The sequence below is a fragment of the Larimichthys crocea genome, chromosome XII, assembly GCF_000972845.2.
Source record: "Larimichthys crocea isolate SSNF chromosome XII, L_crocea_2.0, whole genome shotgun sequence".
Lineage (NCBI taxonomy): Eukaryota > Metazoa > Chordata > Actinopteri > Sciaenidae > Larimichthys > Larimichthys crocea.
Window position 1 is genome coordinate 26,554,716 of NC_040022.1, and position 19,073 is coordinate 26,573,788.

General features: G+C 44.7%; 2 protein-coding genes across 6 annotated transcripts in view; one reads left to right on the forward strand and one right to left on the reverse strand.

The window, feature by feature from the left end:
* LOC104929442 (phosphoinositide 3-kinase regulatory subunit 5) overlaps nucleotides 1–2,720 on the reverse strand; it is a 99,549-nt gene extending 96,829 nt beyond the window's left edge. For 2 of the 3 annotated variants that reach the window (XM_027285421.1, XM_027285419.1), the window contains exons 1-2: nucleotides 2,493–2,720; nucleotides 1,865–1,916 (exon numbers count right to left, since the gene is read on the reverse strand). In XM_027285421.1, the coding sequence (XP_027141222.1) occupies nucleotides 1,865–1,916; nucleotides 2,493–2,500 (60 nt within the window). In that variant the 5' untranslated portion in view covers nucleotides 2,501–2,720. The remainder of the gene's footprint in view (nucleotides 1–1,864; nucleotides 1,917–2,492) is intronic. The other variant, XM_027285420.1, reaches the window with a different exon arrangement.
* Nucleotides 2,721–11,110: 8,390 nt separating this feature from the next.
* usp43b (ubiquitin specific peptidase 43b) overlaps nucleotides 11,111–19,073 on the forward strand; it is a 73,305-nt gene continuing 65,342 nt past the window's right edge. For all 3 annotated transcript variants that reach the window (XM_027285773.1, XM_027285775.1, XM_027285774.1), the window contains exon 1: nucleotides 11,111–12,098. In XM_027285773.1, the coding sequence (XP_027141574.1) occupies nucleotides 11,469–12,098 (630 nt within the window). In that variant the 5' untranslated portion in view covers nucleotides 11,111–11,468. The remainder of the gene's footprint in view (nucleotides 12,099–19,073) is intronic.

Here is a 19,073-nt window from a genome sequence, read left to right on the forward strand (position 1 = left end):
ACAGCCCGGTGATGAAGCGGTGGCTTGTCCAGGGTGTACCCCGCCTCTCTGTGAGCGCTTATGGAAAAACGGATGGATATCATAAAGACGGATGAAACTTGGTGGTCAACAAAACATCCTGCAAATAGTCCTTAATTTTATTTTCCTTATAACTTCTTTACTCAATGTTTGTCATGCACCGAAACGCAGAGGCAAATTCAATGAACGTAATAACTTAATAAAGCTGTTTCTGTTTTGGACTCGGCTCTGACACGCTAGCTGCACAAATTACAACAATTTGCCTGATGTCATTCATAATTTGAGGATGAGCTGTGCCAAAGCCTACAACATGGTGATTGTGGGCCACCTCTGTGGTTTTTACACGCATGGATCCTCCACTGAGCTCCCAGTGACACCGCCTTCATTCTCTTCTAAACACTGCCCTCTGCAGGGCGGAGGTGGCGTGGATCTGTGTGTGTGTGTGTGTGTGAACAATATGTCTACTTTTGAAGTGATGTGCATGAAGGGAGACAGTGTTTTATTGGTCATGCTTCCTACCCAAAGATTAATGTTACACGCAGCGAGGCTTTAAAGGCATTTTCTGAATCGTCGTTTCGTGCCTTTCATGTTCGGGCCAGCTGAGATGTCGCCCTGGAGGTCGGCCGCAGAGCGTCACTGAAGTCTCTTTCAGCTAAAGGTGCCACAGGTCATTTATGTCCAAGAGAGAATTATGACTATTTTTTCCTCGTTTGTCATCGTGGCAAAGCTCAGGGCACACAGTCATGAATGTGTTTCCACCCACACAGCTGGGTGGTCCTGCCAGAGCTGAATGTGACCCCAATAAAGACCTTTGTGCACAGCGGCCGCTCGAGCATGAACCTCACTTTTGTTGGAGTGTCAGCGGCCACTGATTCACGACACATTATGCAAAACACAAAAGGATTAAATGGAGGGACTGTTCGCTGCTGAAATGTATCACGGCTGACTTTAAATCAAATCAGAATGTTGCTTTCTGCTTTCTGCTTTCGTCCTCGAATGATGATTCAAATTTAATTAGACTTTTGTTTGGATTCATATGAAGGACGTGACGAACGGATACAATTAAAACTGAATGTGTTTGATTTAAACATACACAACACACATCGTCTACAGAGGTCGGTGCTTTTCTTCATTGTGTGTGTGGATTTATAAATGAATGCTGGGAGACACACAACTCAGAAATACACATTTCAAAGACTTCTACGTATCCTTGTAAACCTCCTGTTGTAGATATGATACCTAGAATATCTGACATACAGGTCCAAGTGAATGAGTCGTGTATTCTGTAAGACTTGGTCCCTGTTCTTGAGATATTTTGGTACTAGACTGGCAGCCGTTGTGTTGAAGAGTCCAACACTTGTTGTATGAAGACTCCACAGACTCCAACATGTGTGCATTGCATTAATGTTTTAGTGATGCTGTAATGTGTGAAAACACAGGATGTACATAGACTTTTTGCTGTGACATATCTGCATTTTATCGCGTAGTTCAGGCGGTAGAAGACTTTTACTTTTTTGTTTGTTGACGCCATCAGAGAGGGTATTATTAATTTAAATATTATGTTTACTGTTGAGGTTGCAGTTTGCAGCAGTGTTAAACTGCATTATATTCAGAGGTGTTTCTAATATTTTGGCCATATTTTGTAGGTAAAGAAAAACTTTTATATATTATCTAATCTTTACGTTTTTTTAAAGTTACACACAGGTGAGGTGTGATGTGACGAGTGCAGTCAGTGGATCAGTGAAGTACTGATTGAAACAGTGATTGACTCTGTGTTAACGTCTAAATCCTTATGACACCGTGAATGTTTCCTCCTCACATCACTTCTGGATCTATGTCAACTCACCCTCGTCTTGTCGATAACTCTGTGGAGTCTTCGAGGCTTGTTTAACACCATCCTACAAACAAATAAATAGATTTTATTATATTAGAATATATTTTTCCCAAATAGTTCAGTAGATACAGACAGATGTAGCTCTGAGCTGCTCCACACACTCACCCTGAGGTTTAACATATCGCCAGCTGAACATTTGGAATCGCACATACCAGAGAATAACCCAGCTATCACTAGGGCCACCTAGTCTTGTTGTTTTTGGGGAGACACATAGACTAATTTATTGCCCGATCTTCAACAGGACTCGCTCTGCCTCTGCTGTAATTCAGCCTCAACCTGCTTTTTACACTGTGGTGAAATTTACTTGGACTTCCTCGCTGCTACATTCACAAGGACACCTCCGGCAAACTGGTGACATGTTAAAGGAGCCGACACCTTTCCTTAGCGTGACAATCCTGACCAGCAGATCTTCAGTTTGTCATTTGTCAGACGTTTAAACATCTAAATCACATTTGTAAATGCAAAATGCATGCAAAATGCAAAAATAAACATTTTAATCTAAATTTACCCACACATTTGAGTCCAGTGTTGATTTTATTGTGTATTTTAGGTGCAGTATATTGAGTGAACTGTCCTGTACCTGGTCATGTGGGGCTGTAGGTGGGTGAACCCAGTGCAGACACAAAAGTAGAGTGAACAGAAAGAAACTTACAGAAAAACAAACTAAATCCATCAATCCAGGAGAAGTCCAACAATGAAAATCCAGAACAGGAACTCAGGTAAAAGCACAAAGACCAATCAGGACTGGAACAAACACAAACGACCTGACAGTGACGCCAACGAACACAAGACAAGACAACAAGCCACAGGTGAAACTAATCAGGCCGGATCCACAAAGACTGGAAGTTAACAGGAACCCCTTTAAAACCCTGACAAGTTTATCACAGTAGGAAACGCTAGTGTAAAGATAATTCACCATTCATTTATTATGTATTCCTGCGCATGTCTTCTGCAGTTCCTCAAATGTTATGTTATGCAGAATTAACTTCAGGTACGGCAACGATCCACGTTTTTGCAGAAGCAGGACTACCAACACAGCGACAGCCAGCTGGCTCTTTGGTAACTCCTTTGGGTGACGTCACAGGACCTGAAACATGACACAGCACTAATAACTACATCTACAGGACCTGAAACATGTTGCAGTACAAAGAACATCTACAGGACCTGAAACATGATGCAGCACCAACAACATCTGAAACATGACGCAGCACTAATAACAACATCTACAGGACCTGAAACATGATGCAGCACTAACTACATCTACAGGACCTAAAACATGACACAGCACTAACAACATCTACAGGACCTGAAACATGACGCAGCACCAACTACATCTACAGGACCTGAAACATGACGCAGCACCAACTACATCTACAGGACCTAAAACATGACACAGCACTAACTACATCTACAGGACCTAAAACATGACACAGCACTAACTACATCTACAGGACCTGAAACATGACGCAGCACTAATAACTACATCTACAGGACCTGAAACATGACACAGCACAAAGAACATCTACAGGACCTGAAACATGACACAGCACTAATAACAACATCTGAAACGTGACGCAGCACTAACTACATCTACAGGACCTGAAACATGACGCAGCACTAATAACAACATCTTTATACCGTCAGTGGAGTTTAACGGCCTACTGTAGATACAAATTTACAAATTTACAAAACATATTGTTTCTTCATATTGTCTGACAACCCGTGTAGATACATAATTAGTTAATTTGATGTTTGTAATTTAAAACGTGTGACGCAGTGAACAGCAGTTTGTGGCTGTGATTATTTTTAAGTTTTCCGGGAAGAGTTGGTATCGTCCCGGCTGCGTTCTTGGATTCCCTCCCTCTCTTTTCTTGCACGTTAGCTCATGCTCAGCCAAGTTGGACGGTGAGGCATCATAGCGACGCTATCATCGTCAGCCAATAAATCTTTCATGGAACTCAGAACCGGGCTTTGTTTGTGCTGCTCGGTGGCTCCTACAGTCTCGTTCTGTGGCCACTAGATTTCTAACTGTATGTGGAAAGGATCACTGTCTTGTTGGGAAACTTAATTTAGAGTCTTGAAGGAGGTCCTCTGGGGAATATTACCATAACAAAGAACTTTTGTTAAGTTGCAGACGTACAGAAAGTCACTGGATCCTCGACACAGTTTTAAAAAGTAAACTCAGTTATTTCAAAGTGCTGCATTACTGCTCTCTATGTAACTTTTCTCTCATGAACTAATAGATTTTAAATCCTGTTGATGTCACACTGACTTGTAATCAGGTGAATCGTTTCTCTGTCATTCATCGTTCGTAACTTTGTGCTCCGGGTACGATCACCCACGAGAAGTACGTAACGCTTTACGGCACTAAGTCACACAGCACCAACTATTTCACTGATTCTGGTGAAACTGGATCATATTTTATGGAGGAAATGTTTTCTGGTTTTCCCTCTGATGTCAACTCTCTGTGATTTACAGAGTTTATGATGGACAGTGAAGCTGCCAACTGTAGCTGCTGTTAGCTCAGTTTGTTAGTGTGAGCTCAGAGCAGGTGTCATGTGAGTGTTAGTGTTTGTACCACAGGTGTTTTGGACCACCTGGAAGAGGAAGTTTTCAGGCCCAGGACACAGGTAAATGCTGACAGTGTTGTGCCAGAACAGGAGATGAGCAAGCAGGCAATGTAACCGGGCTCAGCAGCCTCTATGGGCATGATGGCAGAGGTGAAAAGAATGAAGAGGACGTTGACGGAGAGAGCTATGAAGAGAAAATGAGAGAGTGAGCGAGCAAGAAGCCGTTGGATAAGAGTAAATCTGGGACTGATGAGGAAGAAACGGGTGGTGCAGGGTACAAGAGCAAAAGGTGGAGCGGGATCTTACAAGCAGTTGTAGATCCGTGACGACACATTCGCCGGTGTTCCCTCGCACCTTGATGGTTTTTAAAGTAAAACTAGAACTTGAAGTTGCAAAGACGACTCTGCTGCGTTCAGGAAACTAAATTTAACACAACATGCGTAATTTTTAATTTTTGTAGTGACAGCTTAGCTGCAGGGGAGCAGGTGCACGGTCGGAGTAATGACTCAGCGGAAATCTTCACCTGCTGCTGCACAACAAAACTCATCTCAAAGCAGAACAGAAAAGAGTTTGTGAACAGCGTGGCCTGTTGTTGTGTAGGATGAGTGTGAGAGGTCCTGTGTGTGTGTGTGTCACTAGAAAGAGTGACACATCAAATCCAGAAATAGCCAGTAGAGGGAGCCACAATCCAAGTAATTTAAGTTGCAGCAGCATGCACTGCATCACTGTCTTCTATTTATGACAGATCATCAGTCTTTAAACTATAAAACCACATTTTCCTGAATCATAAAATCAATATTGACGTATTTTTATGCTCTGCTGACTCCTACAACTCCTTCGCTTTCAGACTTTCTCTACGATCTGACTCCATCCCTCATTTCCTCACACGCCGACTCATGTTTACACCTGTTCATAATTACAGCAGCTTCACACATAAACATCCAGCGTGCATGCATGCACGTACGTCTTGTTGTTGTTGTTGTTGTTGTTTATTTGCGACAGAGGATGATTTTAAAATTCATGTGTTTGCTGCTGGAAAACGGGGGAAGCCACAGCTTGAGATTGGCAGCTGTTGCCACCACCTGAGATAGGAGGAGAATAATGAGGGAGGAGGAGGAGGAGATAAACCCAGCCAGGGGAAGAAGACGAAGAAGAAGAAATTATTATTCATGATTAGATTACAGACTCTGGAGATGGGGATAAAATGTATTCCTGCTGCAGAGTTTGCTGCATGTGTGTGTGTGCTTTAGTTTCCTGCTGTAACTGATAACAGTTCAGATACAGTGAAAGTAGGACTGGTAGTGGATGAAATAGGGCATGAATAGAAATAGCTCTGTAGCTCGGGCTCCAACAGTCTCTGGAGGGGAGTGTGTCAGTTGCCTCATGCACGACGCTAAGCCGACGGCTGTCTATTCTCCCTCCAGGTGAGTGAGTGTGTGGGAGATCCTGCCCAGGACTCCACCAGCAGCTCCTGGACTCCTCTGCCAAATGCATTAAGATTAAAGGCATTGACAAGGAATGTGTTATTGCCAGCTCAGATGGGGCCTGCATAATCTGGGACCTGGTGGAAGCCAGAACTCGCCCACTCAACCCCGTCTGCTTCTTTCCCTGCTGAAACTAATTCACATCGCGGGAACGGTTAAATCAATTTTTGGTTCTGATGAAGGTCCGATCGCCTCGTTAAAGCGTTCGTATTTAGTCAACGCTGTAAAAAAAAACACATGAAGCACTATATCGATTTCCTCCTGCGGCCTGCTGTCTGTCTGCGTAGGCATTTTGTGAAGAGTCAGGCGCTGATCAGCACCGTCTACGTCTGGCCACTTCCATTTGCTGTAGTGTAGCACTGGTTCTCAAACTGTGGCTCTCTCTAGTCGTATGTGGAGAATTTTCTAAAATCCTTACTTATCCGGGGTTGGGTCATGGTTCCCAGACTAAATGGGCTATGTAGTCCCTCCAGCGGTTCTCCTACCATTTGGAACGTGCCTGGAACATCTCCAAAGGAAGGCGCCCATCCAAACCACCAAAGATGCAAGACTGAACCACCCGGTAGAGGACGATAATGTTTGGTTGCTACTCATGACCATAGGTGACGTAGTTGCACTCTGTTTGTCTTAATTGGTTCCATGTCTCATTACTAATTCTCCTGTCATTTCAGATCCCACCTTTCTTCCATACAATCAGCTCATTTCCCCGCCCATCTCTTCACCTGCAGTCCATTTGCTCATTAGCCCCTCAGTTTATATATGCCAGTCCATTTCCACTTCCAGATTATCTTGTCTAGTTTTGCCAAGCTCTCCAGGAATTCCAGTTTTTGACTGCCTGTCTTGGAATTCCAGTTTTTGACTGCCTGTCTTGGACTTTGGATACCTGCCTGCCCCTTGTCGGATTTGTCTGCCTGTTTGATCTCCTGGTTTTGACCCTGCCTGTTCTTTGGACTGAGTAAATTGATCTTCCCTTAAACGAGTCGTGCTTTTGGGTTCTCCTTGCCAGTACCAGCAAACAAGACAGGTGAGGGTTGGAACATAGATGGACTGGAAAATCAAGAGCTTTGCCTTCTGGTTCAGCTCCCACTGGTCCATCTCATCACTCGTGAACAAGACGGCAAGATACTTGAACTATTTTCTTACAATCAAAATACAACAAAACTGAAAATGAAAACAAACACATTTCAATAATCCTGCTACATGGTCATGGTCCATGTGGGGAATTCAGAAAGAGAACCTCTTTTCCACCAAACTAGCTCTAGTTTTTGTTCAGTCAACAATAAATGGACGTCATATCGTGTCGTGTGGTGGCTCCACCACCTCCTGGTTAATCTGAAAACTGGCAAAGACGTGGATCATCGTTGGACCTTAAGCGGGCTGAATGGCGTCCACGCTCTTAATCCTGCATAACTTTAAGCCTTAATATAATCTGAACAGGTGAGTTGTATATAAATTCACCCTCAGTACAGTTGTCATGAACGGGGAAATTAGCTACAGAGACCAAAACTGTTTTTTGTACCAGACTGTAAACATGTTTATTTCTGCTGTGGACGTTTGAACATGGGGACTTATGGAGACTGACTCAAGTGGACCACAAGAGGAACTGCAGATTTTTGGCACTTCACACCACTGAGGTTGCCTCTTGGGTGGTACACGGTATAAAAAATGAGAGTTTTAGCTGTAACTCACACCTCCAAACTTTGCCTTCATCCTGTATGCTCCGTCTTGGAGTTATAGGCAGCCACAGCAGGGCAGTGTGACAGTCACAGTATATTGTTCTTTTAGCCAACAGAGTGTTTGTTCCCAGAGCAGACAGCATATATGACTCAGGCGACCAGATGGTCTCTGTTGCGTGCTTCATCTTCGGGGTTGACATTCCCTTCTCTGCAGAGAAGAGCATCACGGGCAAATTATCTTTCCATTTATAGGCATGGTATGACTTAAGTATTAAGCTATGACTCAGCAACACCTGTCTAATTATTACGTGCAAAGAAATACACCTTTGTTTTTATTATCATAACTCGGAGTCGGTGCCACATTAAGATGCTACCTTGCATCAAAGACAGTAAATATAGCACATGCAAAGATCTACTATATGTCTTTGTGACGGTGAAGCTCCTGTTTCCGTCTTTGCAAGTACCTGACCTTGGAAATGAAAATGCAAAATTGCTCTAAAAATAGCAACTGAAAGAAGAGGAGGCCAAAATAAGCCAACTGCCAAATCCAGAGGTGGTTATTGCTTAGCCACAGACTGTCCAACCTGCACAGCAGTGCTGAGCTGTATGTGATAGATGACAGCAGCTCAGAGGTGCCCCCTGGATCATTATCGCATGAAGTTAGAAAACGTTTCACCGAGTTCTTCAGAGCAGACTGATGAAAACACTCAACAGTTCATGGCTTTGATTGTTTTTATCACGTCTTCTGTCTGCCTGCTTTAAAATATCATAGGCAGATTGAGAGAAGTCAGCAAAGACGTGGATCGAAACTGAAGATCGATTCAGAAAGAGTCCGACCCAACACATGCCAGAGGAGAAGAAGAAGAGGTTCACAGGTGAATACTGAATGGGTATGGAACCCTAGTGTCGTGCCAGAACAGGAGCTGGACAAGTGGGCATAATGACAGAGGAGAAAAGACAGAAGAGGACGTTGGTGGAGGAAGCTAAGACGAGAAAAGGAGAGAGTGAGTGAGCAAGAAGCCGCAGGATTAAAGTCCCTCAGCCGCTGGAGATCGCCACTGTGAATTAAAGCAGGACAGACTTGCTGTTGTGAAACCTGCTTCACGATTTAGTTCACATGAACAGTTGGCATGTTTGGTACAGTGTTTGCCTCCTCCTCTTGGAGACAGATCTTTGTCGAAGGCTTTGCTTGTTTGTATACAGCCCGTCATATTCAAGTCGTAGTGTTTACTTGTGGCTGTTTCTAGCTCTCATGTTAAAGTATTCCTGAATTCCTCCTGAAATCGAGCCTCCCGCTGGGATTATTGCTTCCCAACAACAACAGATACTCCCCACTATCATCAGCAGCACTGTGCAGGAAGAGTAGGAGGCTCTCCTCCTGAGCAAAGTCTTGGCTCAGACTCAGTCTTCAGGTTGCATTAGCAGCGAGGAGGAGGGTCGGTCCTCAGTGCTGCAATAAATCTACAGCTTTCTTAGTGTTCATAAGACGGCCCTGTGTGATTAAACATATCTGTGGAGTGATAAGCAGAGCTGCTCTCGTGTACTTCATGACATAGGAATGATAGTAGTAATCCAGGTCACGGTTACCTGTGATAAATGTTTTCCTGGGATAATGAATTTCCTCTGTAGGCTGAGGGGGTCACACACATTCACGGCTCTCTTCTTACTTTTTTCTTACTCTGAATTTGCAGAAATCAGAATATTAGCTACTTGTACCTCAGGGGGGCCACTTCTGCAGTCACCAGAGAGGATGTGGAAAAACTGTGGAGAAACTAATTTAAAAGAAGAAATGAAATTATAATGTGATTTAAAAAAATATTCAGTAAAAACCTTGAACTCCACAGGTTGCGACTGAGAGTGTGAAACTAGTCAGAAAGTAATAAATGGTTTAAATGTGGAACCTCTGCCACTGAAAGTACGAAACTAAAGCTCTCTGAGCTAGAGGCTACTGAGTTACACTGCCCAGCTCCTGTTCTGGCACGACACCGGCTCCACTCCCTATCAACATTCTCCCGTACCTCCCAGTTGACGTCCTTTTCTGTCCTTTTTCCTCTGCCATTATGTCCATAGAGGCTGCGGGACCTGGTTATATTGCCCACTTGTTCAGCTCCTGTTCTGGCACGACACTGGCTCCACTCCGAATCAGTATTCGCCTGTAAACCTCCTCTTCTTCTTCTTCCCGGTGCTCCAAAACTCCCTGTGGTACAAACACTACTGTAACACTCCCCCTGGTGCTCTGAACTCGCAGCTCGGGCACCTCGGCTAACAAACTGAGCTAACAGCAGCTACAGCTGGCAGCAGTTTACTTCACTGTCCATCAGGAAAATCTGTAAATCACAGAGAGTTGAGGCGGAGCAGCCGGAGGACATCAGAGGGAAAACCAGAAAACATTTCCTCCATAAAATATGATCCAGTTTCACCAGAATCAGTGAAATAGTTGGTGCTGTGTGACTTAAAGCGTTACGTACTTCTCGTGGGTGATCGTACCCGGAGCACAAAGTTACATAGTGTGAGAACAGACTGATTTAAATAACCCTAACCCTAGACTATGTGTGCTGGTTCCGGTCTGCGGTACTTGTCTCTTGCATGCAGGGGACCGCAGATCTGGAACGAGCTCGATGAGAGTTTAAAAATGGTGAAATCCACCTTCAAGGAAAAACTGAAAATTAAACAGATTGATATATATTACTCTATATATAGAGCTGCAACCTGTGATAAAGCTACTGTCAGTATGTATGGGGACCATGTTGTCTGTTAATGTTCTATGTATTGTCTTGTTTTGTTCTGCATGTACACAGGCTGCCTCAGTAAGCTTTAGATAGCTTCACACACAGGTATATAATCTTTTCTTTTTAAGTTTAAATAATGACAATTACTGGATGTCAGTGTGTGTGTGTGTGTGTGTGTGTGTGTGACTGACTTTCACACACACATACACACACACACACGTGTGTGTGTGTGAAAGTCAGTGTGACATCAGCATGATTTAAAATCTGATATTCATGAGAAAAAAGTTACAAAATGTTGCTTTAATGTCACAATATAGTTGAAGTCTGGGCTGTCACTTTATCATAAGTAATGTAATCATAACAAATACACATGTACTTATGAATATATTATTATTATATTTACCACACTCTGAAACTGGGGGCGCCAAATCACAAAAATACCAAATTCCTGTGCAGTGTTCCTTTAATAATCTCACATGTTTGGGATCTAAACCAAACTCTGAATATTTTTCCAGCACTGACTGAACTAACGTGTGTGTGTGTGTGTGTGTGTGTGTGTGTGTGTGTGTGTGCACATGAATCCATCCTCTCTCTTATCTCCTCCATGTGTTGGAAAGTGGGAGGAGGCAGCCACTCTTATCTCCTCCATGTGTTGGAAAGTGGGAGGAGGCAGCCACACAATCACAAGCCTCTTTCTTCTTTTCTTTTTTTTCCAGGGAGGCGAAGTTGGGCGCGATGGGAGGGTGGAGTGGATGGAGGGGAGGGGAGCTCAGGCTCGGCTCAGTGCTGCAGCTGGACGGCGGAGCGGCTCGTGTTGTGCTGGGCACGGGGCGAGATGCCGCCTGTGACAGCGGGGTGGGAGTCATAATGATGAACGCCTTCAGTTAAGTGAGTGCTGGGATGGACGAGGAAGGTTTACCCGGTGGAATAACAGTGTGCCGTTGTGCCTCTTGGCTCCGAGATGGTGTCACCTCTGTGCGCTTTTCCCTCTGCTATCCGGACAGGGGACACTGGCAGAGAAGTGACACACCGGCGTCGGAATTTACGCAATTATCAGTCCGAGAATAGACGAGCGAGGGAGTGAGAGGAGCACTGTCATGGAGAAACAGAGCAGAGTCAAGGAGGAAATGCCGACATCGAAGGAGGAGAAGCGCAAAGAGAAGAAGCCCAAATCTGGGAAGCTTTTCCGAAAGAAATCTTTGAAGTCTGTGGGGAGTTTTATGAACAGAATCATCAAAACTTTGGGCACTTTCGCCCACTTTGGAGACGCCGACGCGCATGACGCGGAGGACGACGACGGCGGGTTTCGGAATGGCGCACCTTGCACCCTCAGCGCCAGCTCGGGGATCATCATCAGAGAGGACGTACAGGTGTCTTGGGACCGAGTGGTAAAAAACACTTCGAGCACGTCTTCGTCTCTGTGCGCAGGCAGAGAGAAACTCCTGTGCCAGTACGGGGATAAAATCCCGGGCGTGCTGGGGCTGAAGAACCACGGGAACACCTGCTTCATGAACGCCGTGGTCCAGTGCTTGAGCAACACGGACCTGCTCGCAGAGTATCTCGGGTTGGAGCGGTACAAGCTGGACCTGAGTCAAACCGGTTTAAACGGGGTGGTGAGGAGTGATGAGACCCGGCTCGTTAAGGGAGAAGTCACCGAGCAGTTGGCATCACTTGTCAGGGCTCTGTGGACTCTGGAGTACACCCCACAGCTGTCTGTGGACTTCAAGGTACCCATCAGACAAAAACACAGTGTGCAGGTGGATGACAGCATCATTAACTAAACACACTCTCACATAATGACACGTTGTGCTCACTGTAAGTCATAAACACTGTGAAGAGTCAGTATAGACACCACACGGTCACTAATAAGCGCTCACAGCTTTGCCCTGTGACTTCAGTGTTTTTCCTGCCAGCTGATAACGAGGCTGCTGCAGACCGAGAGCCAAAGATCAGCAGGTGTCTGCACCAGGAGACCCAATATGACAACACCAGTGGTTAAAGGTGGACAGCAGCTGTGCACGTGTATTTGTTCTGATTATATTACTTATGAGTCAGCCGAACATCAAGCGAGGGCAACACAAGTCGTAGCAGCCAGCTTATATTATTTACTTGCGTCTGTCTTTCAGCCTTTTATTTCACCAGCCACTAAAAGTCAGTCCCAGATTTACTCTTGTCCGGCGGCTTCTTGCTCACTCTCTCCTTTTTTTTGTCTTAGCTTCCTCCGTCAGCCTCTTCTTTTGTCGCTTCACCTCTGTCTTTACGTCCATAGAGGCTGCTGAGCCCGGTTACATTGCCCCCCTTGCTCAGCTCCTATTCTGGCATGACACCAGCTCTGCTCTCTGCCAGCATTCACCTGAAAACCTCCTCTCACCTGTGCCTGCTTGCCCAGCTCCTGTTCTAGCACAACACTGGCTCCCCATCACTTCCCATCAGCATTTCCCAACACCTCCTCTTCTTCCCCGTGGTCTAAAAACACTAACACCCCCCCAGATTTAGCTTCTTGCTCGTTCTTCTCTCATTTTCTTTTCTTATCTTCCTCTGTCGTTATGTCCGTAGAGGCTGCTGAGCCCGATTACATTGCCCCCCTTGCTCAGCTCCTGTTCTGGCATGACACTGCTCTCTGCCAGCATTCACCTGAAAACCTCCTCTTACCTGTGGTACAACCACTAAAGCTGAAACCCCCACTGACTCCGTCTCTGTGACTACCAGACTTTGTTAACCTGGTCAGATTTTTAAAGTTTGCACGTGGTGTTTTATTTTGAAAATCAACCAGATTCTCTGTCCTGTTTCTGTGTCTGACTTCCTGCCGACACGAGCTGCTCTGTGCAGAGTGACTCGCCAAAAACGAAATGGACTGCGGCGCTTCAGGTGGGGTTTGAAACACTGACAAGAACGGCCACGGTTACACGCCACACACGATAGCGTCGCATCAGTGGATTTTTGGCTGTAACACTCCACCGGTTGCTCTTGCAGCTTGCAGCCCGGCTAACAAACTGAGCTAACAGCAGCTACAGCTGGCAGCAGTTTACTTCACTGTCCATCAGGAAACTCTGTAAATCACAGAGAGTCGATGTGGAGCATTTTCTCTTTATAAAATATGATCCAGTTTCACCGAAAATCTGTGAAATAGTTGGTGTGTGACTCAGAAAGTTGCTGTAAGTTAATCATCGGCTCTGTGCGGCGGCACAGGTGACTGCTCAGCTGTACACTACACTGTTTACTCAGTTAGTTCCTCTTGCACGTTGGCACAGGAAGGAAATAATTTACTGTAACACTTTCCACTTAAGAATCTTCCTTCCCTGAGGATCAGCGGGCCGTCCTATCAGGAGACCCTCAGGCTTTCCTTATTCTCATTGAACCCGCCCACGCTGAAGATCGAGAGGGTTCAATGAGAATAAGGAGGGGGTGTTTTTTTTTTTTTTTTTTTTTTTTTATCTGCTCGCGACTTTGCTCGGGATTTCTCTGAGCCATAGTTCAAGGCAAGAAGTAGATAATATAAAGCCGCGAACAAAGAAACTCCACGATGGATCTATTCTTGGAAATGCTAATTAATCTGTAAGAAGAGGGTGTAAAAAGAAAGTCAACTGGAATATCATGACCTCCACTGTATCGGCATGTCTTCCCTCACACTTGAAAAGTCTTTTTGACGTTATCCATCGATGCTTTCTGTCCCATCTGTTGTCTGAAAAACTTCCCGTCGACCACAATCCTTTGCGCCAATAACTTCCGCACTTGCATTCCCGTCGTATCTCACGGGACTCTGATATCAGATATTTTCAGGACAACAATCAGCATGGAAACATCTTGCTGAGATTAAAAGAAAAACACGAAACACTTCCCCTCCTTTACATGAGATGTTTCCTACACACACACACACGGCTGTGTCTCTTTTGGCTGTGGTTTTATGACCGTAGGAGGTCCAGGGTTCATGCCGCTTAGGCCTTCTGAAATTGCCTGTTGAGTAATACCGCAACCGCCTGGAGGGAGGCATTATAAAATAACCAGATAGCTCCGAGGCTTGTGTCGGAGCTCCAGAGAGGACAAACCACTTCTAAACGATCATCGTGCTCGATGAATTTATTGTCTTTGAGAGGTGATTATCAGTCTGAAAGGTCTGCAGACCTGAGGAGTTTTTAAATCATTATTCCGCTGATGTGCGTCTCCTCTCTGTGAATGTAGAGTCATCCTCATTTGATCAAAAAAAAGTTCTCGAAAGTTAATGAATCAGCAGCCGGCCTCCTCCGCAGGTCAGCTGGCTGCAGAGCTCAAGTCCGGAGGAGAAGAAAAAAAACAAAACAAAACAACAAAAGTCCTGCTGAATACCTGGCGCTCTGCCACATTCCTGTACCACCTGGCTCGTAGGACAAGAGAGAGGTGGAAGAAAGGAGGCAGCTTTTTATAAACGTTCGCTTACATCTCTGCTGCTTCTCCTTTACGTGTCCCGAGCTTCCACGCTCTCACAGATGTGTCTCTGTGACGTTCGGGGTTGAGTTTCTTCAACCTGGGAGCAGATGTGTGCTTTTGATCTGGACAGTTTTGTCTTGCATCCCCCCCCCCGGCTGGATGGTGTGTTTGCACAGAGAGGCCTACACAGGGTCAAAGCCTGAAACTCAAACAGTTACTCAACAGCCAATTTATCGGTTTCCACAACATGAGAGGCCTGAGAAGGACGAGGGAGTGAGCGAGGGAGTGAGCGAGGGAGTGAGCGGGCATGTCATCCTCCCTACAGTTTATATTAACAGACCCGCTCTGGAAGCTCCATGTATGTTATGTAACAACAGTGGGTCTTGCGCACAGGTATGCGTCAATGTTTGCCGTCTCCATGCTGATCTTTAATGATCATCTATGCTGCTGGTTGCAGGAAGTCAGACGGCTCACGGAAGATGAGGCTACGTGTATCCCACAGTGCCTTGCGATTTAGTGTGTGCTATAGGTAGTGTGTGTGTGTGGTAAATATTGTGCACACCTGACCACAGATGGCAATCGCAGTTTTCACGTCGCCTACACGGGGGAGTCACAGGTGAGCAGATGGAGTGAATTAGTAACGGGGGAAGCTGCACAGGTTTTCCAACCATATGTGCAGGTTGTTGTTGTCTGGTCGTTGTATTTTGGTTTCATATTTACAAGCTTGTTTTTCCGTCATTCGTTCGGCGCACACGGCTTTTGTAGGTGTTTCTTAATCTTCTCAACCTTTGCACCACTACGCGTTTTTTAAATTCCCGCAGGTGGCTTTTTGTTGTTGTTGGATTGTCATTACAAACAGTTATCTAAAACTGGAAGTACAGTAGTTAAAAGTAACAGATAAGCTGCTGAAATAGTTCCCCAAAAAGTCATGATAAATGTTAAATCATCAATTAAAAAGTTAAAGGACTGGTGTGTGCGTGTGATTTAGTGCCATCAATTGGCGTAGTTGCAACGCCAATCAACCGCTCCTTCCGAGAATAAAGTTATGGTGGCCATGAAGCGCAACAAAAAACTCACAATGCCTTATCTAGACTCAGAGTTCAGTTCAACTCAGTTCAACAGACTCGAGTTTGACGTCTAGGCTTCCTACAGATGTACACGTACAGCAGTGATGAGCAAATATCTTAAAGCCCTCACACCCTTCAGGTGGATGCTGAAGAACAGACGGTGATGCTGATGCAGGGCGTGTGTGTGTGTGTGTATAGGCAGTGTTGGTCAAGTTCTTTGCAGGCGTCATCCTAAGGCAGGGGTCCCCAAACTTTTTTCGGTGCGGGCCACATTGCCTTTCTGTGATGGGGGGGCCGGGGTCAGTCTATAACCGGAAATGATATCGGTCTCACCAGGATTTCGCGGGGCCTTTTTTGAAATGGTTGCGGCATAAAATGCCTGATGTTGCATGAGGTTTATTAAAAAATTGCAGTGAAAGTTGAAAGCGGTGCTTTTTACATTTTTGTTGCGATTTTGTTGCAGAAGGAAGTGAAAGTTGTGATAAGTTGCGACTCGACAGTCGCGGAGAGGGCCGTCCCTGACCCCCGGAGTTGAATCCCCCGGGCAGACTGCACGGAAGTTGATCACGAGCAAAGTCACGTCGGAATATACCATTGTGTGAGGGGATGAAAATTAGCTAGCACTGTAAATAGTTCGTAAATAAGGTAGATTTTAATGAGAATGCCAAGCTTAATCATTAAGTGTGGATATTTTATAATAGGAAAATGCAATTTTGAAAAATAGGCCATGTTTAGAGGGATTGTTTGAGATCGTTAAGTGGGCCACTCCAATTGTTTAGGCGGGCCAGATGTGGCCCGTGGGCCGTAGTTTGGAGACCCCTGTCCTAAGGTAACAAACATCATAATTCTTATTTTACACACGGGTGAAAACTTAGTTTTGGAGCTTTTAAATGGATAAACAGTTGAAATATTTAAAGTAACTATAATGAATGGTTGCAGTAAATAAAACAGTTTTCTAAAGTAACAGACAACAGTTGAAATATTTAACTCAGGTTAAATGATGTAGAGGACAGACGAGAGTGTTTTTCTTATTTTCTCTTTATCTTCTTGTTAGGTGATTACACACATTACAAACTGGCCAGTGGCCATTATGACACAGAGAAAACATTTCACACAGCTTCAATTATATCACCGAGACAATTGCCACCTTCAAAAGGCTGATGGTAATTACTGTTATTACTTTTCTGCACAACAGCTTAAGGCGAGTACGTGTCCGCGGTTCTCATGGTGATTTGAGCATTTTGGGCAGAGCAAGCCCTGAATGTTTCAGGAGCATTCATTTAAAAAGAAAAAAAAGATCAATGCGGGTGGATGAAGCCGGACAGAATATCAACTATATCTGCAGAGCACAGATGTAGAATCAGTATCAGTGTCTCATCTGTAAGAGCACAAAGCCTCAGCAGACACACGGCTGCTTTAAAGGTCCAGTGTGTAACATTTAAGGGGATGTGTTGATGGAAATTAAATCTAATAACTGCGTTTTCGTTTGTGAAAAATCACCTGAAAATAAGATTTGTTGTGTTTATGTCGCCTTAGAATGAGACTTTTATTCCACCGGGTTTCTACAGTAGCCCACAACAGATAATCCGAACGCCGGTGTAGTCTCTCCTTTATGCTTAGAAACACGAGCAGGTGAGGTGAGGTGTATTCAGTCGGTTACTTCACCACTAGATGCCACTCAACTCAGCTATCCGTGATGTCACCCAAAGTCCTGCTTCTTTCGCTCTTCCAGCTAATCTAAAAATCAGCAAAGACGTGGCTCATCAGTCGACCCGAGGCGGGCTGAATGACGCTTGGTTGCTCAAACAAGCCATCTGTAACAGCACCCACCTGTCAATCAAAGCGTCCACGCTCTTAATCCTGCATAACTTTAAGCCTTAATATAATGTGAACAGGTGAGTTGTATATAAATTCACCCTCAGTACAGTTGTCATGAACGGGGAAATTAGCTACAGAGACCAAAACTGTTTTTTGTACCAGGCTGTAAACATGTTTATTTCTGCTGTGAAGTTGGACATTTGAACATGGGGACTTATGGAGACTGACTCACTTCTGGAGCCAGCCTCAAGTGGACGACAAGAGGAACTGCAACTGTTTTTTGGCACCTTTTTTTTTTTTGTTTAACCCTTGATGCCGAATTGACAGTCAGACTGTCGACATGTGACGTTGTTTTTACGGACACGTAATGAATCAAATGTCATATTTCTTAAAGGGAGCTTTAGTTTAAACCAAACTGCTAATCTAATGTGTTACAGAAACATTAACTGTTGACTGCTGTTAGATATTGGTTTGATTAATGGTCGTGTATCGATTGCTGACAGTGGCTGATCGGATTTATCATCAGCTAAATAGACGACTGTAACGTTAGAACACCTGTAACACGGAGTGATCCATGCAGTTAAAAGTCTATATCAGCACTCATGTAAACGACTCTTGTCCAGTCAGATTACGTGGTGGGAACAAACTGTCTTATATTCAGCGACACGCTTTGCTCCGGGACACTTCAGAGGCAAACACTGTGTTTTAATTCACCATCTCTGCCCGTCGTTTTGGAGAATTGAACCAGCAGCTGTTCAGTGACAAGCCTCTAACTTCATCAGACATCCTACATCTCGCTGTGGTGTAAGAGGCATATCACATATTAGTGGATTATGAGGCGATGATTACAGTCTGCTGTTCCCTCTGCTATAATCTCTCATCACTGTCTTTGCTTCTCCGGGGCTGCCAGCTGCGGTGCATGCAGCTAATTCCTCCCTAATTGAGTTTGGTGCCATTCACGTCTGAAGTCACATTATGCTGTGTGCGAGCTTAAGTAGTCTCCAACCTACTTTTTAAGGAGAACGTTATTCACGGCATGTCAAAAATCGTTTCTCGAGAAGAAAAGAAGGCGATGCGATACTTTCACACAGTCACAAAGGCATATTTTGCAAATCTCAGATGACTCCGCATCAGTCAAAGCGTGGGCCAGGTGGAAAGGGTAAACGGGAAGCGAGCGTTTGTACAAATTCCTCTCATCAGCGTTCTGCAGAGAAGGCAGAGTAACAAACACATCTCGACTGTCAAAAGCAAGTAAACAAATAGTGCATGAGACTCACACGTTTTTCTTGAAGAACACTTAAGAAAAGAAGCTTCGCCAGGTAGCCGCTTACAAGTTTAATTCTCACAAGCTGTCAGATTATAAAAGCCAATTAAACCACCCCTGTTTTTGTTTTCCAGTGAAGTCACATGTGG